Source organism: Brassica napus, chromosome C4 (assembly GCF_020379485.1).
Source record: "Brassica napus cultivar Da-Ae chromosome C4, Da-Ae, whole genome shotgun sequence".
In the NCBI taxonomy this organism is placed as follows: domain Eukaryota; kingdom Viridiplantae; phylum Streptophyta; class Magnoliopsida; order Brassicales; family Brassicaceae; genus Brassica; species Brassica napus.
In genome coordinates this window covers 17,611,748-17,636,543 of record NC_063447.1, presented here as the reverse complement: position 1 = coordinate 17,636,543, position 24,796 = coordinate 17,611,748, and the positions used below count along the sequence as shown (strand labels likewise).

At 32.8% G+C, this 24,796-nt stretch overlaps 2 protein-coding genes and 2 non-coding genes across 9 annotated transcripts in view; 2 read left to right on the top strand and 2 right to left on the bottom strand.

Moving 5' to 3' along the window:
• Positions 1–2,227: 2,227 nt before the first annotated feature.
• The window catches only part of LOC106355437 (3-ketoacyl-CoA synthase 12), a 22,659-nt gene continuing 90 nt past the window's right edge, over positions 2,228–24,796 (bottom strand). The window contains exons 1-3 of one of the 6 annotated variants that reach the window (XM_048754506.1): positions 24,547–24,796; positions 9,065–9,068; positions 2,228–3,818 (exon numbers count right to left, since the gene is read on the bottom strand). The exon at positions 24,547–24,796 is cut by the window's right edge and continues 90 nt beyond it. In XM_048754506.1, the coding sequence (XP_048610463.1) occupies positions 2,648–3,818; positions 9,065–9,068; positions 24,547–24,718 (1,347 nt within the window). In that variant the 5' untranslated portion in view covers positions 24,719–24,796 and the 3' untranslated portion in view covers positions 2,228–2,647. Of the gene's footprint in view, positions 4,265–9,064; positions 9,069–11,168; positions 11,419–24,087; positions 24,420–24,461 lie in introns of those variants that run through there. The other 5 variants (XM_048754509.1, XM_048754508.1, XM_048754505.1 and 2 more) reach the window with 5 other exon arrangements.
• Positions 8,703–10,848, bottom strand: LOC125585442 (DNA-directed RNA polymerase subunit beta-like). The gene has a single exon (XM_048754510.1). The coding sequence runs from the start codon at positions 10,371–10,373 to the stop codon at positions 9,441–9,443; it is 933 nt and encodes a 310-aa protein (XP_048610467.1). The 5' UTR covers positions 10,374–10,848; the 3' UTR covers positions 8,703–9,440.
• Positions 12,352–12,422, top strand: TRNAC-GCA. The gene has a single exon. It is a non-coding gene; the product is annotated as a tRNA-Cys (tRNA).
• Positions 15,984–16,055, top strand: TRNAT-GGU. The gene has a single exon. It is a non-coding gene; the product is annotated as a tRNA-Thr (tRNA).

The following is a 24,796-nucleotide window of genomic DNA, read 5'->3' as shown; positions in this document are numbered from 1 at the left end:
CCAAAAAGAAATAGAATCATGTTGGGTCGCCACAATTCATAATGATACATAATAGAGGATCGACTTGAGTGGTAACTAATAAATGTCCAGCTGTGTTGTAGGAGTAACTAATAAATGTCCAGCTGTGTTGATTGGCAAAATTAAAAGAAGAATGGGTAGCAGCACAAGTGGTTTATTTCGATCTTGGACCGCTGCCTTTCTACTGTCCACTTACCTGTCCCAATTTATTACCCTTTTAGTTTTTCCTTTTTTTGATTTTCTCAATTATTATTATACCTATAAATCAATATTATCAACGATTTCATCTCCCACCATTTGTTGTTGTAGTAGTATTAAAGAAACTTAACTTTCGACCAAAAAAGAAACTTAACTTATCAAAATAAGATATTATAACTATTCCCACGTAAAAAGTAGGGGTGTCAATTCGGACCGGCTCGGCCCAAACCCACCGAGCCTGTAAATATTTTAACCCGGCCCGGTCCGGAAATAATTTGGGCCTAGAATTCAAAGCTCTGTTCGGCCTTTATAGGGTTATAAGTCTTTTGGTTTTTTTGGACTTTTCGAAAAATAATTTGTCATTATCGTTTCATTCGTTTTAATACATGTGAATTTTCATTAAAAAAATAGTTTCATTTTTTTGTTTTAAAATATAAAATGAGTTTAAACTTTTTCTTATCAAAAATGTTTTACTTTTTCGTATGCTTTAAAAACATATTATAAACAAACCAAATTTAATAAAATTTAAATAATCAAATATAAATTAAAACTAAACATTAAAAAAAAAAATTATGATAAACATAGTCAAACGTTTCATACTTTGTATATTGAAAAAAAAAACATGTTGTACATGAAAGAAGAAAATATATTTAAAAATTTTAAAATATGACACTTGTAATGATCAAACAATAAAATCATTAACAACTTTTATATTTGCTTTATTAAAGTTTTGATAAAACTATCAAAATAATATGTAAATACTAATAATCGTTTGGATTGCAATAACGATAATATTTAAACTAAAGTATAAAATTTCGGATTTTCGGGCTGGTCCTATCCCAAACGGGTTTAGGCCCAAAATACCCAAATCTCAAATGGGCTTAGCCCGAAAAACCCAATTTTTTGGGCTTATAAAACTAAACCCAAACCCGATAATTTTTAGGGATCAGCAGGCTCGGGCTAGGAACTTCAGCCCTAATTGACATGTTTACACTGATTTTAAAATACAACATAAAAACTTATTCTGATGAAAAATTAATAACAAATTACTTAGGTAAAGTTATATCTGTTAAATTTCCAGGTTTTCATCCGAAGAACAAGGGACTGTATTTCTCGTTGGAAACAATGGTTTGCTTTACTTTTACCATTTAATGGGTTTTACATGCGAGTTATGGTTTCTCTCGTTTTCTTCTTTTGTAATAGCAAAAAACTGGAACTATATTGAATTCGTTACAAAGAATAGAGACGCCTGCTCCATAATCAAGTTTCCTAATAAAGTATAAACATGGCAGGTACTCAGATTTTTAAAATCATATAATTATGTTTTTTGGGGTTATATATAAGTTGTCTCTAACGAGGAAAAATATCATTATCAATTCTTTTTTTTTTTCTTTTTTCTTGACTATGCTCTTATAGCGACAATAGTTTTTCAGTTAAGTCATCTCCGTTTGAAAATTACTGCCGCAAAAAACCTTGGAAAGTCTGAGATAATGATGTTTAGTAAAGATTCTTCCTTACTAGATACGTTTAAACTAAATAGGTCCTAATTGAGACATTTGTTTACTTTATTGAGTGTTACTCGTGAGGCATGAGTAAACTTTATTATTCGTACCTAATCAAATACTAGTAGTATTAATTAGGGATATCTATTAATAATTGCGATTGTTTGTCATTTTGTGGAGAAAATTGGGGCCCGGGTTCTGGTGGGTGAAATGAAATGCTCATTAAATGTTTTGCCTACCAAACAAACTCGTTTTCAATTCATTTTCTAATTTTTGCATTTGAATATTTTGTAAATAAAAGTTTGTCACGAAAAATCGTTTCAAGAATAGAAATTATAAAATAAAATATTTTATGTCGCATGTAAATGAAATGTTATTTAACAAGAAAAGTAGATCAAGACAAGTTCGGAATTTGAACATCATAACTCAGAACTAGCTATACTGAAGTCTCTTTATTTCCTTGTATTAATTTCAAACCAAACAATTAAAAATATATAATCACGTAAAAAGAGGACTAAAATGAATTTCTACATTGACAAAGTTCAATAGATGCGAAACAATATTACAAATTAACTGTAAAATGAACAAAATACAAAAAAAAAATATTAAAATGATACGACTTTGACGCAAGAAAAAGAGGGCAACATTCCAATCTGATGACAGATTAGAAAAATTCTCATCGTATTGGAAGTGCATGCCCCCAAAATTCTTTAACAGTGTAGAATTAACAAATTATAACGCACAAAAATTATATCAAGCAATACATAACCAGTGTTTAAAAAAAAAAGCAATACATAACCAAAGTTTCTGTTACCTGCACTCATATCCCCTTTCCAATCTCATTCAAACACAAATTAAAGGGAAAAATAAAAAGAATATATTGTCACCTTTGTGTTGTTTTTCCATTTGCGTTTCTGTGTGAAAACGTTTTACATATACTCGTCAGGTATCTTGAAAGTCTCAGGGATCTTGAAAGTATCAGGATCTTCATCTTGAAGCCAACCATACATCTTTGTAAAAGGATTCGAAATCGATTTAGGTGGATAATCATTAATGCAATGATTCCACACATTCCCTTTTGATTCTCCAGTGGTGAGATCTCTCAAAACTTCCCAAACGCAGCTATTACACTTAAAACCAGCTCCAAAGCTTATCATAAACACCCTATCTCCTCTCTTCAGTCTCTTCTTAGCCTCCATGTAAGCCAACACATACCACAAACTACTAGCCGAGGTATTCCCAAACCTGTAAAGAGTCATCCTCGCCGGTTCAATATCATAGTCGGTTAAATCCAAGCTATGTTGGATCCCATCAATCACAGCTTTTCCTCCGGTATGAATGCAAAAATGTTCAATCCCGGTTTTGAAGTTGATCCCTGCCTTTATAGGAGTTCCTGGTGGGAGATTCGTGGAGCCCTTGCTAGGATTTTGACGCATCTTGATTTTCTTGATGAAAAGCTTTACCATGAACCTCAAAAGCTCGGTTACCGGAAGAATCTTGGGTGCTATAACCTTCAGATTGTCTACCAAAGCGCGAGTGGCTGCCTTTGGTAAATTCTTCCCCAAGTAAAACCCTACACGGCCTTGTTTGTCCTCGGACTGGATACAGCAGTTGTAAGACTCCTCTTTAGCTCCATGGTGAGTCCGTTCCAAACACTTGAGCTTAAACATTGCTTTCTTTCTCAAGCTACGTTTGTTAGTCAAGAGAATTGCCGCACCACCGGACCGGAACAAGCAGTTAGCTAGAATCATCGAACGGTTGTTTCCGCTATACCAATTAGGGCTCAAAGACTCGGAGGTAGCAACGAGGGCTAATTTGTTTGGGTAGCTTTTGAATATGTTCTTGACAATGTCTACTGAGATTAGACTCGCGCTACATCCCATCCCGGTTAAGTTGAAGACTTTGATGTCTTCCCTCATCTTGTAATGGTTTATGATTCTTGAAGGTAAAGAAGGCATTGAAGTGAGCATGGAGACGTTGACTACGAGGATGTCGACTTCTTGAGGTGAGATTTGTTGTCTCTCCAGGAGTTTTCCGATGGTGTCTACGTAGAACTCTTCCATCTCCAAGATCCCATCTTGCAACGTAGGACGCTCTTCTCTGCCTTCGAAGACGAGTCTTGGAGCGTAGGTTTGTTCTCCGATCCCTGAGCTCACGATGGCTTTGAGAAGGAACTTGTATTCCTCTAAACCGAGTTTTTTATTTCGGTGAATGATTTCTCCGCTGAAGTGAGTACTCACCATTCTATCGTCTGATGGTTTTTGACATTGATAGTCTAAGATGTAGCAATCTTTGTCTTTTTTTGAGTCTTTGAGTTTCCAGATCTTGAAGAAAAGATAAGAGACAAGGATGCATAATATGAGAAGGAGAAGAACCATATTATTATGTTTTTTCTGTTTGTGTGTTTGTTTTTGGGGTTAAGAAAAAATAATGAAATGAGTAAAGATGCTTGAGAATGAAGTGTAGATTGTAAAAGGGGATTATATAAGAGAACATGATGATGGATGAGGAAACGACAGCTATGAATTTTTCAGTGGGTTCTACATCACCGTTGAATTTTGTTTGAGAATTTTAATACCTTTTAAATAATTTTCTACAGCTTAAAAAGCTTAAGGTGAATTTTAGAGACAAGTAGGGATACGTTGATGTTTGCGTATACATGATGCAATACGTGTTCCTTTATTAAATGTAATTACTTGAAAGAATTTTGGAAATACCAAAATTACTGAAAGAGTTTTTTCATCAGAATGCTTTTCTTAAAAATGGGTAAAAACTTGTTAACTTTGATAAAAACTTACACGTCCGAAAATATCAAACTTAAATACATACAAAATCTTTTAATTGGTAATTTTGCTCATGTAATTATGTGTCTTAAGGTTGATGTTTAGAACTGTTTTATGGTTATACGTTAGTAACGATGAGGGTAAGTACTGTCTTATTATATGTTTGTGTCATGTTTGAGTTTTGAAGAGGCATATATTCGTTATGGTTTTAGAAATTGTTGACATATATTTCTAGCTTGGTTGGGAACTGATAAGTGATCGAGGAAACTAAGCTTCATTTTGCTGAAAAATGTGGCATAATTTTTTTTAAAAAGACTGGCATAGTCTCAAGTCTCAACTTAAGAACGCTTCGTTGGATTTGTTTGATAGTGAAGAAGATAAAAGTTGGATAAGACACTTTGGGATTGCTGAATCATAGACGGATCAAAAAAAATGATATATAAAGCAACGGAACCATCATAGTCTTTTGGTTCCTATTGATTTCTTTAATTTATATGTATTCTAAAAAATTTGTTTTTACGTTAGGCTAATTGGGGTAAAGTAAAAGGGTTAGATCTTGGCAAAATAAATGAAGAAAATAAAGGAAAATTTTTGTGATTTATTGATTTATATATATTGTATATACAATAAAAAAAATCTGTATATTGAGAGAATATATCTTCTGACTCTTTGTATTCCAATAGTTTATTGGAGTGGATTTTACGGTATTTATCATTATCATTTAGTTCAGTTTTAATTTTGTTTAGTTTTTGTACAATTTCAATAAAAAAGGAGTCTTTATGTCACGTTACCGAGGGCCTCGTTTTAAAAAAATACGCCGTCTGGGGGCTTTACCGGGACTAACTAGTATACAGATTCCACTGACCCGTAAAAAGTGGGCCTAACCCTTAGTCACACACTCATATTCCGGAAATATACAATGCAGAAAAAAATTTCGCGGTCGAACTACCAAAGGAGAATAGGCTAAAAATTTTAGACCTACATACTTTACTATTTTGTATCGAACAAAAAACTAGGACTTCAAGATTCTTCTCAGTCTAATTCACTGAAATTCCATCCAGTAGAACAGAAGAATTATAAATCTCTAAAATAATAGATAGGAATACCGCAAATAGCGCCATTGCAACAGTTTTTTTTCTTTCATTTGAACTCATTTCAATAATTCTTTTAGTTGCTTTGATAGGTGCAATTTCTATGGCTCGTCAATAAAAAAAGTTCCGATTAGTAAAAACCAAAGAAAACTTTGTGTTTGTGTATGTTATGATATTTTTTTCCGTTCATTCAATTTGATTGAATACTATTTCATTTTTTAAATATAAATTTTTATATTTTATATATATTTGAATTTTTTTCCCTAATATAGTTTTTATTCGTACTTTGTTGTTATATTCTAGTTGATTGAATCCGGTGAATTGTTTTTATTATTCATATTGATAATGAATCAAAATTGATAAGGAGTTGCTCAATGATACTCGAACATGTACTTGTTTTGAGTGCCTATTTATTTTTGATTGGTCTTTATGGATTGATCACGAGTCGAATTATGGTTAGGGCTCTTATGTGCCTTGAACTTATACTCAATGCAGTAATATGAATTTTGCTGATTTTTTTGATAATTCCCAACTAAAAGGGGATATTTTCTGCATTTTTATTATAGCAATTGCAGCCGCTGAAGCAGCTATTGGATTAGCTATAGTCTCGTCAATTTATCGTAACAGAAAATCAACTCGCATCAACCAATCGACCTTATTAAATAAGTAGCATAAATCCAAAAATTATAGGTTTAAATTTGCATATATGATAGGTTATGACTTACTAGATTAAATTTGTGAAAATCTAAGAAATCAAAGTATTTTAGCCCCGTTTTTTACCAATTGAGCCAGAATTCATTAAAAAAATTCTATTAAAGGAAATCATTGCTTCATCTAGTATTTTAATTTAATATATCATTTAGTTATAAGTGTACTAGATTGAAAATTTATGACATTCAAAAAACTATAGATCCTATGTCACATTCAGTAAAAATTTATGATACATGTATAGGATGTACTCAATGTGTCCGAGCATGTCCTACAGACGTATTAGAAATGATGCCTTGGGATGGATGCAAAGCTAAGCAAATAGCTTCTGCCCCCAGAACCAAGGATTGTGTTGGTTGTAAAAGATGTGAATCTGCCTGTCCAACGGATTTTTTGAGCGTTCGAGTTTATTTATGGCATGAAACAACTCGAAGCATGGGTCTAGCTTATTGATACGTTACCGAAAACCTGATTTGAATAAATTTGGAATACATTTTATTTTTTTTATTGACAAGTACTCGTACTCAAAAAGTTCAATTATATTTTTTTATTTATATATTTTTTTGAGTACGCGTTCTTTGGACCTGGTGTATCTTGTCTTTACCACGAATGATTTTCCTTGGTTAACAATAATTGTTGTTTTTCCAATATATGCCGGTTCATTAATGTTATTTCTCCCGCATAGGGGAAATAAAGTTAATAAGTGGTATACTATATGCATTTGTATCTTAGAACTTCTTCTAAGGACTTACGTTTTTTGTTATAATTTTAAACTGGACGATCCATTAATTCAACTGTCCGAAGATTATAAATGGATCAATTTTTTTGATTTTTATTGGAGACTGGGAATAGATGGACTTTCTATAGGAACGATTTTACTGACCCGATTTATTACTACTTTAGCTACTTTAGCGGCTTTTCCAGTTACTCGGGATTCCCGATTATTCTATTTCCTGATGTTAGCAATGTACAGCAGCCAAATAGGATCATTTTCTTCTCGGGATATTTTACTTTTTTTCATCATGTGGGAATTAGAATTAATTCCCGGTTATCTCCTTTAATCCATGTGGGGTGGAAAGAAACGTTTGTAGCTACAAAATTTATTTTATACACTGCAGGAAGTTCTATTTTTTTATTAATAGGAGTTTTAGGTATAAGTTTATATGGTTCGAACGAACCAACATTAAATTTAGAACTATTAGGGAATCAAGCCTATCCGGTCACACTCGAAATACTATTTTATATTGGATTTCTTATTGGTTTTGCCGTCAAATCACTGATTATACCTTTACATACTTGGTTACCTGACACCCACGGCGAGGCACAATACAGTACATGTATGCTTCTCGCTGGAATCTTATTAAAAATGGGAGCATATGGATTGGTTCGAATCAATATGGAATTATTACCTCACGCTCATTCTATGTTTTCTCCTTGGTTGATGGTAGTCGGTACAATCCAAATAATTTATGCAGCTTCAACATCTATCGGTCAACGTAATTTAAAAAAGAGAATAGCCTATTCTTCTGTATCTCATATGGGTTTTATAATTATAGGTATTGGTTCTATAACGGATCCTGGGCTTAATGGAGCTATTTTACAAATAATTTCTCATGGATTTATTGGCGCTGCACTTTTTTCCTTGGCAGGAACTAGTTATGATAGAATCCGGCTTGTTTATCTTGATGAAATGGGTGGAATAGCTATCTCCATTCCAAAGATATTTACAATGTTCACTATCTTATCGATGGCTTCCCTTGCATTACCGGGCATGAGTGGTTTTGTTGCAGAATTAATCATTTTTTTTGGAATAATTACCAGCCAAAAATATTTCTTAATTTCAAAAATTTTAATTATTTTTGTAATGGCAATTGGAATGATATTAACTCCTATATATTTATTATCTATGTCACATCAAATGTTCTATGGATACAAGTTAAATTAATGCCAAAAACTTTTCTTTTTTGATTCTGGACCCCGAGAGTTATTTCTTTCAATCTCTATGGAGATGGTCCCAATATCTCAGGTTGACAAAGGCAGATGGATAGAACCTTTCAACGAGATAGTGCTTTTTCAACTCTCTCAAAATGCCTTCCTGCTGGGGGCCCGCACGACGGGCTATTAGCTCATTATCACAGGCTGTTCAAAAGGATCTCCCGTTCTTCCATCAAAAATGCGGCTTTTTCCTGGATATTCGGGTTCAAATACCCATGGATTGGCTGTTTGCTTACTGGCTTCATATAATTCAGAAAATACGAATTTTCTCGAAGCCTCTTGTTCATATCTCTCATCAAAAGGGGCTATTCGATAATGTCTATCTAGCAAACTTCCCGCTAACCCAAGCGAGCATTCAAATATCCGTCCTACATTCATGCGTGAGGGTACTCCTAATGGGTTGAAGACCATATCCACGGGTCTCCCGTCTTGCAAATAAGGCATATCCTGTCTAGGCAAATTTTTTGAAATGATACCTTTATTTCCATGTCTTCCGGCTACTTTATCACCTACTTTGATTTCACGTTTCTGTGAAAAATATACACGAATTATTTCGGGGTTATAACTTGAAACCCCCTTTTTCTGAACCCATCTCACATCAATAACTCGACCTCTACCACCTATAGGCAATTTTAAACAAGTATCTTTTGAAGTCGATACCTGAATGCCAAGTATGGCCAGTAATAATCTATCTTCCGGAGCATACGAGGATTCTTTCGCCACCTGAGGCGTTAATTTACCTACTAAAATATCACCCGTTTCAACCCACGATCCTAGCATCACAATTCCATTTTTGTCTAAATTTCGGAGTAAACGGCCCTCTAGATGTGGTATTTCCTTAGTGATCCTTTCAGGACCTTGGGTTGTCACATGCGTCTGAATTTCATATTTCCGTATGTGGAAAGAAGTATAAATATCACCATATACTAGACAGTCACTAATGAGTACCGCATCTTCAAAATTGTATCCTTCCCATGGCATATAAGCCACTAATATATTTTTCCCCAAGGCGAGTTCCCCACCAACTGTAGCAGCACCATCCGCTAAAATTTGTCCCTTTTTAATGCATTTACCCCGGCGAACCTGAGGTTTTTGATGCATACAAGTATTTTTGTTTGAGCGTTGATACATAATTAATGGAATACTTAAAGTATTCTCATTTCCCATAAAATTATCTTCTCAGTGTCAGTATAAAGGATTTTTCCCTCGTGTTTGGCTATAGCGGGAACCCCCGAATCTAAAGCCTCTTGGCGTTCCAATCCAGTTCCAACAATGCACTTTTCGGACCGAGAAAGTGGAACTGCTTGACGTTGCATATTAGAACTCATTAAAGCTCGATTCGCGTCATTATGTTCGATAAAAGGAATTAGGGAAGCTCCAATGGAAAAATATTGGAAAGGAAAAATGCTTCGAAGATGAACCTCTTCCCATGCGATAGTCAAAAATTCTTGGCGGTATCGAGCTGGTACAGCCTGTTCTTCTTGAATGCCCCGATTAAGAGCCAAAGAATTTCCTGCCGCTATCATATAATATTCATCTTGACTTGGTGATAAAAAAAGCATCCGTATCCGCGCCTTTTTTGATTTCTCAACGAGTTCATAAAACGGACTTTCAAACGACCCCCAATCACCAATCCTGGCATGAATTGATAAAGATCCAATAAGTCCCACATTGATTCCTTTAGACGTGTCAATGGGGCAAATACGCCCATAGTGACTAGGATGGATATCTCGTATTCGAAAATTAGCAGTTCGCCCTGTTAATCCGCCAGGGCCCAAATAACTCAACTTTCTCCCATGAACGATTTGTGTCAATGGATTAGTTCGATCCAAAACTTGAGATAATGGATGTAATCCGAAAAAGGATTCATAAGTAGTTGTTAACGGAGTTGAAGTTACCAAATTCTGAGGAGTAGGTATCAATTTATGCCTAATTGCTCCGCCTATAGTTCCCTTAACTACATTTTCTAAACGAGCCAGAGCCAACCCGAGCTGGTCTTGTAAAATATCCGCTACAGAGCGAATACGTTTATTTTTCAAATGATTCATATCATCAAGTGTACCCATTCCAAATTTCATCCCAATCAAATGATCGGTAGCTGCTAATATATCTCGTGGTAACAAAAATATATTGTTCTGAGGTATATTAAGATTCAGTCTCCAGTTAATATTTTGGCGACCAATCCTCCCCAATTCACACCTTTGGTGAAAGAATTTTTTTTGTAATTCCTTACATAAGGATTCAGAAAATATTGGATCCCCACCTACACAAGAAAATTGTTGATAAAACTCCAAAATAGCATTTTCTTTTGACCCATTTTTTTTTCTCCTTATCGGTTAAGAAAGATAAGAAAATTTCAGGGTAGCAAACATTCTCTAGAATTTCTCTTAGATTCGAACCCATAGCTGATGATAGAACTAGAATAGATATTTTCTGTTTCCTACTCACACGAGCCCATATTCTTGCTTTTTTATCAATCTCTAATTCTAGCCTGCCCCCCCAATCTGATATTATGGTGCCGGTATAGACCGAAATCCCGTTATGATCCAATTCTGACTGGTAATAGATACCAGGACTTTGTAATATTTGATTGATCACAACTCGGTATATTCCGTTTACTATAGAAATTCCAAGGGAATTCATTAAAGGAATGTTTCCAATAAAAATTCTCTGTTCTTGCATATTCCTATTGGTTTTCCAAATTAATCCCGCGGATACATATAATTCAGAACAGTATGTAAGTAATTCATAGACAACATCTCGTTCTTTTATCAGAGGTTCTACCAATTGATATGTTTCCACAAATAATTGAAATTCAATTTCGTGATCTATATCTTCAATTTTTGCAAATTGCGAAAGTTCTTCTATTAAACCCTGATCAATAAACCGATAAAACCCTTCAAATTGTATCTGATTAAATCCGGGTATTGTAGATGTTCCCTCTTTTCCATCCCCAAGCATCTTTTTTGAATTTATCATTTATCCGTTTATTTTAAAAATCCCATCTCTCATTCTTCACCGAATCATATAGATAGAATTCGATCTAACAATAATGGAATTTCTATTCTGTTTACTGAATCACATGAAATTTTATCCAACTCCAATATATATGGAATGTATGAAATCCGTATGAACGGAGACTAGATTTAATTGGAATTTTTTTATTTTATAAGAAAGAGATCCAAATGGAACAGAATTTAGAAATACCGCTGGAACTTATGGAGTTTTGTAACGACTAGAAAAAAAGTAATTTCATTTTCACCTATGATATTACATATTCCAATTCGATTGCATACCATAAAAAACGGTATTCATGATTGGATCTGTTCGAGCAGATAAACATATAAGAAATAGAAAACTTTTTTTTAACCACTTTACTTTTTCATGTATTTGTATTTCATTGTTCAAAAAAATATTTGCAGAAAAAAGATGGATTTTTACCTATTTTGAATAGAATATTTAGAATATCATTGAATTGAAGTAGGTAAGAAAACATATGTTTCTTTATTTATTAATTTTTATTATTATTAAAATAAAAAAGAATGCACAGGTATATATATATGTCTCTTTTTCTTCTTTCATTGTGGTACAGTTCTATTTGGAACAGCACATGCTGTGCTCTAGCAAAAAATCAATTTTCTTTTCAATGTATTCAATGAAAAATTTCAATACAAAAATTGATTGAGAATTACTCCTCAAAAGCATCCCTAGAGAGATAAAATACCCTCTTATAGAGCTATACAAGGTAACGTATGTTCTGATTCTGGGGTTTACATATACTCATTATTAGTGTTATAATTCAAATGGAAGAAGATTTCTTTTTAATTGAAAAAACTCAATATAGATTAGTTATAAATGTATTTCTAATGATTTTCTTATCTTATATTATTAGAAATAAAAAATGTAAATTTGAATTCAAAAAAGGTCCTTAATTTACAGTCAATAGTTAATGGTTCTGATTTGTACTAGATTCTATATTTTGTGACTGAAAATCTATATTTTTTTTCGGAGTTGAAAAAAAACAAGAGAAAATTTGAATCTAGTACAAATCATTTTGGCGGCATGGCCGAGTGGTAAGGCGGGGGACTGCAAATCCTTTTTCCCCAGTTCAAATCCGGGTGCCGCCTCAACAGGAGACTTGAAATCTCCTGTTATAAAACTATAACAAACGTAGGAAAAGACTCTTGATACTTTCTTTTCGTGATTCTAAGCCCCTGGCTCTCGAGGTTCTATTCTCTAACGTAAAGTTTTACCTATCAGATTAGAGGAAAACTAAAACGAGTGGAGGGAAATCCATTAGATTGGATAGGCAGAGAGGGAATTAAATTAATAGTTTTGGAAAGGACCTAAGATACTTTGGATATAGACTCATGAAAGTGTCGGAATGCTAAGACATTCAATCAATATTAGATTAGATGAAGAATTGTCTTTCGTTTTACTTCTAAATAAAAATAAAAAACGATAAAAGAAAGAAAAAAGATTATTCTTTCTACATATGAGTCAGATTCCCTGGATACTTCGAAAAGTATCTGTTTACTTGTGTTTACATCTTGTCGATTCTACTAGAAATTCTATAATTAAGAATAACTCATTATAAGATAAGTATACGATAAGTGGATTTTTTGGAGTAGTTCATCAATGGTGACCAAATATCTATCCCTTTTTTTGACTCTGCACCAGTGATTTCACTATTATTAGTGAACAATAATGGAAAAGTTTCTTCATATTCATAGGGGACAGAATTCACATGGATATAGTAAGTCTCGCATGGGCTGGTTTAATGGTAGTTTTTACATTTTCCCTCTCTCTCGTAGTGTGGGGAAGAAGTGGACTCTAGAAGTACTCCTAATTGCGATAATAATCAAACTCTATCAACCTGTATCAATTGTTTTAGTTTTCTAGACCTGTCGGAAATTTTTTTTAAGATCTTTTTTAGAAACTGGATTTATGTTTTGTTTTATTGACTCATTTTATTTTTTGATATCAGAGTTTAAACCGTTAACCATTCATGGGATAACCCCCTTTCGAAATCTCAAGAGGTTTCCATCGAATACGGATTATCCGTATTAAATGGATCAAACAAACAAATGAAATTGAGAAAGTATGTACATACATTTCATATTCTATATTAATTTATATTTACATTTATAAAGAAAAAGAGAGATATGGGTGGATTCTTTTATATTAAGATATTTCACTTGTATCTTTATACATTACAATAACCATAATGGTTAGTATGGTAGAAAGAGATCTCTTTCTACCATACTAGCGGGCCCCTTACGATACTACTGAATCTAATGCATTCCTTTCATTTAAGATGAGAAATTGACATCCTTTTTTTTCATGGATAGTCAAATTGTATTCAAATTAATTATTTTGACTAACCGTTTTTACGTAAATTATTAGCAAAAAAGCAGTAGGAACGAAAATGAAGAGTGCAGTAGAATAAATGCAAGAATATTGACTTCCATAATTAAATCGTTTATTTTTTTTTCTTTGGAATATCTCGGGATTTAATCTCATAGAGATGAGAAATCTTTCGCTTGTAAACTCACTCAGATGAATTAGATTTCGATGATATCGAATGAAAGAAATATCATGAATAACAATATCGGAGCTATAAAATCGATTCATCGTCAAGAATTTAATAGTATAACATAGGAAGATCTTTTATCCACACCGAATACATAATGAGATTCCTGATCCAATAAAAAACTATTTATTTATGATTCTTTTTCACCGCTTTCTTTTCTACAACCTAGTACTTTCCTTGTACAATCATCTGATGAAATATCATAAAACACATTTTCTACTTCGATTGTTTATAAAAAGAGTTTCTAAAAAACCTTAAATAAACAATAGAAATCAAATAGAGAAAACAAGTACGAAATTTCAAATTGAAATTTCAAAAATTTTGTTTTTGTAAGGGTCTATGATCTTTTTGTAAAACAAAGGAAATGTGATAAAGACGAGTCCCGATAAAAAAAAACTAAAATATTCCAAAAAATTAACTATATTAAATTTTCTTACGAGTTTTTCTTCGACATCGACTCTAATCTTTAAAAAGAGTATATTCATTAGGGAAGACTAATTTGATCTTTATTTTTGAAATATCCTCTTTACTTGGTTGGATTCGAACTATTTTCACTTCCTTGACTTCATAGAAACAAAAGTATATATAGGTACTCTTGGCAAACGTATTATACGCTATCCTATTTTATTTTCCTACACGAGTTAATGGGAGATTAATTGACAAAAAGAGGAAACCCCATACAGTATCTCGTTCTTGAAGTGATGAATGCTCTCAATAATTATAATTATACTAATTTACATATGTCTTTAAATTGGTGCTACAGAAATATCCCTTTCTTTTGCTTGATGAAAAAAGAAAAATAAAACAAAAAGATAACCGAAACCATTTTGATCCCCTTGCCCAAAAACAAAAAGGGGAGTTTATGTCTTTTTTTTTATTGAATCCGCCGGGACTGACGGGGCTCGAACCCGCAGCTTCCGCCTTGACAGGGTGGTGCTCTGACCAATTGAACTACAATCCCATGGAAATCAAGCGGGTAGCTTACATATTCCTTCTTATGATTTCATTTTATTCATTTCAATTTTAGATTCAAATTAGTGTTTTGTAACAAAGAAAGTCACAAGTAATATATTGATATCTATATGGATATCACTTTAGTGATATCAAGGCCGATTACTAGTAATCCTTGCATTATTATAAAATCGATTGATAATCTATTTTTTATTGTAATTTTTTATGGAAACAACAAGTAACGAGCCACAAGAAATAAAGAAAAAAGTAAAGTCGAAATATACCCAGATATTTGACTTTTTTCTTACCTTTCTCTGTCAATTATGCAAAACAAAAAGGTTATGTAGACAGCGAATTATTGGGCCGAGCTGGATTTGAACCAGCGTAGACATATTGCCAACGAATTTACAGTCCGTCCTCATTAACCGCTTGGGCATCGACCCAGGAAGAATCTATTCGAACTTTATGGATAATCCATGATCAACTTCCTTTCGTAGTACCCTACCCCCAGGGGAAGTCGAATCCCCGCTGCCTCCTTGAAAGAGAGATGTCCTGAACCACTAGACGATGGGGGCATACTTGCTCAACCGCCATCATACTATGATCATAGTATGATCAGTTTTTTAAAATTGTCAATATAATCAAATGGTATGACTAGCTTATAAGAGTTTTTATTTTTTTTCTATAGCATTCTATATCATTTTTTTATTTTACATTTATATTCATATTCTAATCACAATTCTATAAAAAAAATCGATATATTTTATTTTTTTATTTGAAGTGGAAATATGAAACAAAAAAAAAGCGAAAAAAAAGTCTAGTATAAAATCTTTTAAAGAAGTGATTGGTCTGACAGAAAAAAATAAAAAAGAGGGTTAAGTTTCGTTTTTTTTACTTTACTTCATAGATTGCCTTATCTCATTGTTAAGAAATAGTAGTGTCCCTATCTAACACTAACCCAAGAAAGTCAGACAGAATCCATCTTTCTTCCCTAATTAGACGATGGATTGATAAGTTAAGTTATCGATTCTAGTTGCGAAATGAGCTACTAACCACTATGCGTCTATTGTATATATATTTAATATATATATATATATATAGATTTGATTTACCTATCGACTCAGTCAGGAATTAAATCAAGACGGCCCTTTTAACTCAGTGGTAGAGTAACGCCATGGTAAGGCGTAAGTCATCGGTTCAAATCCGATAAGGGGCTTTTACTTTCTTTAACTTTCTATTACTTTCTTTAACTTTCTATCTATATCTATATAGTAAAAATTTCATTCGAAAGTCTATAATTTAGAATTTTTTGAATTTCATTCTAATGAATTTCATATTAATAATAACTAATAATAAAGTGAGAGAGTAATTTAGAAAATCAAATTGAACATTTTTATATTATAATACAATGAATAATAATAAGTCGGCTTTTGAATCGCCAAATAGATATTCGTTGTTTCCCTTTTTCTATAGATTAGAAATCAACAAATCCAAAAGAAAAAGTAAGTGGACCTAACCCGTCGAATCATGACTATATCCACTATTCTGATATTCAAATTCGATAGAGATAAAATTGAAACAGTAGATTTGTTTTATTTCATCTTTTTTTTATTCTGAAATCTGTCGATATCCCTTATTTAATCTTCTTGTTTCTATATTTCATAGGAAATATATTGCGTTCCTGCCTAGAGAAAGAAAGTCTTATTCCAAATTTTTTAATACCTAAAGGGCATTTAAATATCTTGTTTTGATTCCAGAACATAACAAGAGCCTAAATTCTAGTTGTATAAGAATCAAATTGTATTAAGAATCAAAAAATCGAATCATAAAGAATGGCTTCAGATATCAATCAAATATTTCCATATTGATGCTTACAAGATGACAATGTAATGTGATTGAAGGTGTATATGAGAAAGAAACTCTCATTTACAGTTTGCTATTATTTTATTTAAATATTGTATTGAATTAGATATAAATAAGAAATTTTCCCTTTTTTTACCGGCATAAACATGTAGATATCAAATAAAATAGAAAAAAAGATTTCTTTATCTGAGTAATGAGTCATCTGACAATTCATGATTTAGATTCAACTACTTATTAAGAAACTAATAGCAAGGAAGAAACAATTTGAGTTGATGCGTTTACCTAAGTAAGGACCAATAAAATCAAATATTTTGATCTTCGAAACCAATTAAATGAAATTCTAAAGGTGAAATTTTATGGGGCAGTGCGCGAGAAATCAAATCATAAATAAATGATAGAATTTTGAGCGTCCTGAACATAATATATAACATTAAGATATATAAAGGTGTTCGGAAATGGTTGAAGTAGATGAATAGGAGGATCGCTATGACTATAGCCCTTGGTAAATTTACCAAAGATGAAAAAGATTTATTTGATATTATGGATGACTGGTTACGGAGGGACCGCTTTGTTTTTGTAGGTTGTTCTGGTCTATTGCTCTTTCCTTGTGCCTATTTCGCTTTGGGGGGTTGGTTCACAGGTACAACCTTTGTAACTTCATGGTATACTCATGGATTGGCTAGTTCCTATTTAGAAGGTTGCAATTTTTTAACCGCTGCAGTTTCTACTCCTGCTAATAGTTTAGCGCATTCTTTGTTGTTACTGTGGGGTCCTAAAGCACAAGGAGATTTTACTCGTTGGTGTCAATTAGGCGGTCTGTGGGCTTTTGTTGCTCTCCACGGTGCTTTCGCATTAATAGGTTTTATGTTACGTCAATTTGAACTTGCTCGATCTGTTCAATTGCGACCTTATAATTCAATCGCATTCTCTGGTCCAATTGCTGTTTTTGTTTCTGTCTTTCTAATTTATCCACTAGGTCAATCTGGTTGGTTATTTGCGCCTAGTTTTGGTGTAGCGGCTATATTTCTATTCATCCTCTTTTTCCAAGGGTTTCATAATTGGACATTGAACCCATTTCATATGATGGGAGTCGCTAGTGTACTGGGCGCGGCTCTGTTATTTGAGAAGAGTTGCTCTTTGGAGAGCACAGTACGATGAAAGTTGTAAGCTGTGTTCGGGGGGATGTTTCTATAATCAATTCGATCCCCCGATTGGATCAGGACAATACGTTCTTTCCAAATTTACTCTTTGTCCTCCATTTCGCCTACCCGCTGTCCCCCCTGCTTAGAACGGCCTCTAAGGGGTTGTTGTGTAACAAGTGCATAATGTCCACTAGAACGTCCGTGTATTTTATCATCAACCTGAGATATTGGGATGACTGGTTTATAACATTGTGGGATGACTGGTTTTAAAAAATTAATAGTTTATATATGATATGAAATTCCGAATGTCCTTGGAGTTAACTAAAAGATCAACATTATTGTAATAACTAGAACGCTCACCCCAACCATATATAAACCGGTCTTTACTTATAGTAGTCTTTTCAATAGGAGCAAAACTATCCATTGCTTTACTTAGCTCGCCTCTGTATTCCAATTCTCCCTTAGAAAACATGCATATTGTTTATATAAGCCTTTTTATTCATCTAAATTAAATTTAACCTTACTTAATTGTCTTACTCCATGACTTTTTTTTTAGGAAAAAGAGGAGAACAATAGCCTGACATTAGGTCCTATTAAAGTACCCCATTTCGGTAGGGAATTAATAGAACCCATCATTGATTTGAGATATTGATGGGGTGAATACCCAGTCTACTTAATGCTAGGCAGAATAAGTATAAGGAACTCAAAAATGATCTTTTCGTCCTATGAACCTTAAGGTGTAGCAAGTTTCATATTTGATTTTTTAATCAGGATGTTAGAGACTATATTTAACTTAAGTTGATCTAGACCAAAAGCAAACCTACGTCAAGAGAACCCTTCTTTGAAACACTTTGGTAGTTCTTCTGTATTGTATTAGAATTAAAAAATAATCAATCAGAGTACTTGGAACCATTTCTTATCTTTTTTTTTTAAGAAAAAAATATGGTAGACTAACTGATCTTTTTATCAGTTAATGAAAGAGCCCAATGCAAAAAACAATGCATGTTGGGTCTTTGAAAGAGTTCGAATCATTTTGATAATAATAAGTCAAGCTCTTTTACCGAGCAGGTCTACGGTTCGAATCCGTATAGCCCTAACTAATAAATTTATTCTAATAAATGACATTCAAATCCAAACAATTGGATAATTTTTGACTTATTATTGTATAATTTTTGACTTATTATTGTATTCTTTATTTCTAACTGGTTACTTTCAATTTGTTGGTTCATATAAAAAACTCTCATACCCTAAACCATAAGTCCTGGGGGTCGTTCAGAATAAAACAAAAAACAAAATTTGATTTCATTTGATTTCAGTGGATCCAATCACTATCTATCGATATATCTAGATAGATACTTATAATGTAGAATAAACGTTTTTTATTCATTCATTTTCATAGTCGTAAGTGGATTTTTTGATACGTCATAATTTTAAAAACGAAGATATTTTTATCAATTTGTTTTATTTTTAAATAAAACATAAACCAAATTTAAGAAACAGAAATAAAAAAATTACTAGTTATTAATCATAATAATATTATATTATATTATTAATATGAGAAACTATTAGTAATAGAAACATGGAAATATTAAGTAATAAGTGTACTGAAAATAAGATTACAATCAATAAATCTTAAAAGGAGACGTCTACCACAGCAACCAAACGAAAATAAATGATTCGATTAACCTGAATTTTTGTTTTGACGCAAGAGTTATATATCCCTTGCCAAATCCACTCCGATTAGAATTGACTAAGCGGGTATTTTTTCCACATTCATAGAAGTTCGTCTATGTTTCTTCTTTACGAATATGATATTTTCTGGGCATTTTTAATAATATCAAGTGCTATTCCTGTTTTGGCATTTCTAATTTCCGGGGTTTTATCTCCAATTACGAAGGGGCCGGAGAAACTTTCTAGTTATGAATCAGGTATAGAACCGATCGGGGATGCTTGGTTACAATTTAGAATCCGTTATTATATGTTTGCTCTAGTTTTTGTTGTTTTTGATGTTGGAACCGTTTTTCTGTATCCGTGGGCAATGAGTTTCGATGTACTAGGGATTTATGTTGTAAGATATCTAATGAAACCGTCGCTGGAATTGATATCTCATTTTAAGAGAAAGATATCAAATATCTAGAGTTTCTTTTTGTTGGATCAGATTCCAATCAATTTTGTATAAATTTTTAATGGAATAAAACTTTTTCTTTATTAATGACTATTAGAAGACAAAAAGAACAAAAAGAATAATAAATCTAACAGAGAGATTATGATAATACATCTATTTTATTTTGAAAGATTAATAAGTCCATTTATTTAGTTTGGCGTTTCTTGTACCTATTTTTTTATTCTATTTCTAGTAGGTTCTATTCTATATATTTCTATTAGGTTGTATATTAGTATTCGATATATATTTACTTAAACATACTTAGTATAATTATATAATATATATAATAGAAATAATAAAAATACAAGATATTCTAAGATATCTTTAGAATTCAGAATATAACAATAACAGGTACAAATATTAAATTGAGGTACCCCATTTTATGACAACTTTCAACAACTTACCCTCTATTTTTGTGCCTTTAGTATACGACGGAAACATGGAAGAATTGAAATCTTAGATCAAAACACTATGTATGGATGGTACGAACTGCCTAAACAAGAATTCTTGAACAGCGAACAACCAGAGCTATTACTCACTTAAAAATTTTTACATGTTTATTAAAAAAAAGTTCTATGTTTTAACTGAAGTTATATAATAGAGTTATTTTTTTTATGTATTATTTTTTCTTATTAATTTCTTAAAGAGTTTTTCAATGAATCAGTTACGTGAATTCTGAATCCTGAGATGGTGCACATGCCAAAGACGATGAATTTAGTTTTTTCTTTTTCTCTATTTTTGTTCATACCACCGATAATGCTTGATAACTCACAAATTTTCAATTTAATTTTTTGATTCTTGGAACGAATTCGTAGGTTCAATTCCTACTGGATGCACGCCAATGGGACCCTCCAATAAGTCTATTGGAATTGGCTCTGTATCAATGGAATCTTCTCATCATCTATACATAACGAATTGGTGTGGTATATTCATATCATAACATAACATATGAACAGTAAGAACTAGCATTCTTATTGAGACTAGAACTCATAGGAAAGAAAATCGATTTATGGATGGAATCAAATATGCAGTATTTACAGACAAAAGTATCCGGTTATTGGGGAAAAATCAATATACTTTTAATGTCGAAAACCATATGCTTTGACCCGCATTAAATGCTGGGCCATTTGTCGAAGATAAAAGTACATCAAATCCATATGAAGTTTTCCCGTGAGCCTCCGGCTTATCACCGACAGTCTATTCAGAGTTCCAAACTCAACGGTGGCAACTAAACACGAGGGTTGCGCTCGTTGCGGGACTTAACCCAACACCTTACGGCTCGAAAAATAAAAAAACTTTATTTGTCTTTACATTTTATCCAATGATAAAAAACAAAAACTATGTAGTATAACCCTATAAAGAAATAAAAATAAAAACTTGTAGTCTTCTTTTTTATGTTTAAAAAAAAAAAATAAGCAATTCTATAAGGTTGAATAAACATTTCCATCAAAACTCCTTTGATATAATTGCTATGCTTCGTAAATAAACTGTTATTCTGGAATTGGGATATGGATGGAATATAATGAAATAGAGCCGCTTTGAGGTTCCCTATGAAATGAGGCATGGAACACAGTAAGCGTCTTTTTTATGGACGCTTTATTCTGTCTCCACTTATGAAAGGTCAAGCCGACACAATAGGCATTGCGATGCGAAGAGCTTTACTTGGCGAAATAGAAGGAACATGTATTACATGTGCAAAATCTGAGAACATACCACATGACTATTCTAACATAGTCGGTATTCAAGAATCAGTACATGAAATTTTAATGAATTTGAACGAGATTATATTAAAAAATAATATATATAGAACGCGCAACGCGCTTATTTATGTCCAAGGTCCCGGATATATAACAACTTTCAACAACTTCTTATTTTTTTGAATATGAAGAAATAAAAAAGCCATTGCAAGTGCCGGAAAGACTAGGCCTACTAAAGGCACAAAAATAGAGGGTAAGTTGTTGAAAGTTGTCATAAAATGGGGTACCTCAATTTAATATTTATACCTGTTATTGTTATATTCTGAATTCTAAAGATATCTTAGAATATCTTGTATTTTTATTATTTCTATTATATATATTATATAATTATACTAAGTATCTTTTAGTAAATATATATCAAATACTAATATACAACCTAATAGAAATATATAGAATAGAACCTACTAGAAATAGAATAAAAAAAATAGGTACAAGAAACGCCAAACTAAATAAATGGACTTATTAATCTTTCAAAATAAAATAGATGTATTATCATAATCGCTCTGTTAGATTTATTATTCTTTTTGTTCTTTTTGTCTTTTAATAGTCATTAATAAAGAAAAAATTTTATTTCATTAAAAATTTATACAAAATTGATTGGAATCTGATCCAACAACAGGGAATTTTCGGGAAATGCAAAACGATGCAAGACTCTGTATTTGAAGCAGTTGTTAAAATTCCTTATGATATGCAGCTAAAAAAAGTTCTAGCTAATGGTAAAAAAGGAGCTTTGAATGTGGGAGCTGTTCTTATTTTACCGGAGGGGTTTGAAAAGATTCACCCGAGATGAAAGAAAAGATAGGAAATCTGTCTTTTCAGAATTATCGCTCCAATAAAAAAAATATTCTTGTGATAGGTCCTGTTCCTGGTCAAAAATATAGTGAAATAACCTTTCCTATTCTTGCCCCAGACCCTGCTACTAATAAAGATGTTCACTTCTTAAAATATCCTATATACGTAGGTGGAAATAGGGGAAGGGGTCAGATTTATCCTGATGGTAGCAAAAGTAAGAAGAAGATGCCATTCATTTGATGAGAAATAAAAAGGAATATCGAAAATTCGAGTGGCTAAAGCTGAAGCAGCTACTTTCGAAGTAACAGAAAAAAAAGCAACGACTGGAGTGGGAGAGTCAGAGTCGAAAAGAGGATTCCTCACTTCTTTCCCTCATTCAAAACCGTGCATCGTTGGATGAACTGCATTGCTGATATTGACCCCAAAAAAGAAACGGTAGGTACAACTAGTCCATGAACAGCCAACCAGCGCACTGTAAAAATTGGATAGGTCCTATCTATAGTCATTGGGTCCTCCTAAAAAGATCTACTAAATTCGTCGAGTTGTTCCAAAGAATCAAAACGGCCTGTTATTAATGGAATGCCCTGTCGGCTCTCTGTAAAATACTCGTTTGGATGAGGGCTCCCAAACACATCGTAAGCTAAACCGGTGCTGACGAATAACCAGCCCGCAATGAATAGGGAAGATATAGTAATGCTATGAATGACCCAGTATCGAATACTGGTAAAAATATCAGCAAAAGAACGTTCTCCTGTGCTTCCAGACATACTGAACTCCAGATATTCTTGTAGGGAATCGATTCTGTAAAAGATGAATCAGTAAATTCAAATTCACTGAGATTACATCTTTGTGAGATCGTCAATAAAGTACCAAGGGTATTTTTAGAGTCTACCGAATCAGTATAGCTATCCTTCTTCTGACACAGCAACGCAATTTGAATTAGTATAGAAATGAAGTGTTAGATAATTTATTTTGTTTTTTTTTTTGCTTGTCGATGTATAACCATGTTCCACTTCTTCAAATTCCTGTATCTGTAATCTATAGGGGCTTTGATCCTTTATTTGTTTTGGACTAGAAAATAAACTAAAGATTAGATAAAATGAAAATTCAAGAGGGTGCTTTCTAATTCTAATAATTCATTAAGGAAATTCTCATATTGTCCCAAGTCAATTGAATCCAAAACCCATGAATATATAGGATTCTAGTGAACAAGAAATCTTAGTAATTCATTGGACATGATGGCGGAATAAATCAGAAACTTTATTATCTATTCTGATTTCTGATTTTGATTCTGAGACCTCGGGGGATAAACAGCAAACTTAAATAGATATTGAAAGAGTAAATGATTTATAGTTGTACAAACATAATATGTTTGGAATAAGAAGCCTTCTTATTTTAATGCATGTATTTAATTTATTCGGGGCTATTAGAGCGGGATCCACTTTTTGGGGAATATGAGTCGAAGCAATAACAAGACTATTTCTAGTTGAACATCTTTTACAATCCCTGGAGAGAGAGTTGTATGTAAACCTAAAGCAATAGCATGATGAACCAAGAAATCTCCGGGACCTATTGTTAAGAATAATGAATTACTATTCTCATTAATAGCATTTAACCAGCCGGGCAACCATATGCTTCGACCCGCATTAAATGCTGGGCCACTTGTCGAAGATAAAAGTACATCAAATCCATATGAAGTTTTCCCATGAGCAGATTGTATCCATTGGGCAAATATAGGTTCGATCAAGATTTGTTTTTTGGGAGTACCAAAAGCAAGCATGACGTCATTATGAACATAAAGTCCCAAAGTATGGAACCCTAGAAAGAGGCTGGCCCAACTTAAATGGGTTATGATAGCTTCTTTATGGTCTAACATTCTTGCCAATACGTTATCCTCATTCTGTTCTGGATTGTAATCTCTAATAAAAAATATATCTCCATGAGCAAAAGCTCCTGTCATGATGAATCCTGCATTGTATTGGTGATGGGTATATAACGCAGCTTGAGTCGTAAAATCTTGCGCTATGAACGCATAAGCAGATAAAGAGTACATGTGTTGAGCTACCAAGGAAGTAATAACTCCTAAGGAGGCTAGAGCAAGGCCTAATTGAAAATGAATCGAATTAGTGATTGTGTCATAAAGACCCTTATGCGTTCTCATGTGGTATGTTCTCAGATTTTGCACGTGTAATACATGTTCCTTCTATTTCGCCAAGTAAAGCTCTTCGCATCGCAATGC

Excerpts from the sequence above, each read along its gene's own strand:
- LOC125585442 (XM_048754510.1), bottom strand. The coding sequence starts at position 10,373 with ATGAAATTTGGAATGGGTACACTTGATGATATGAATCATTTGAAAAAT.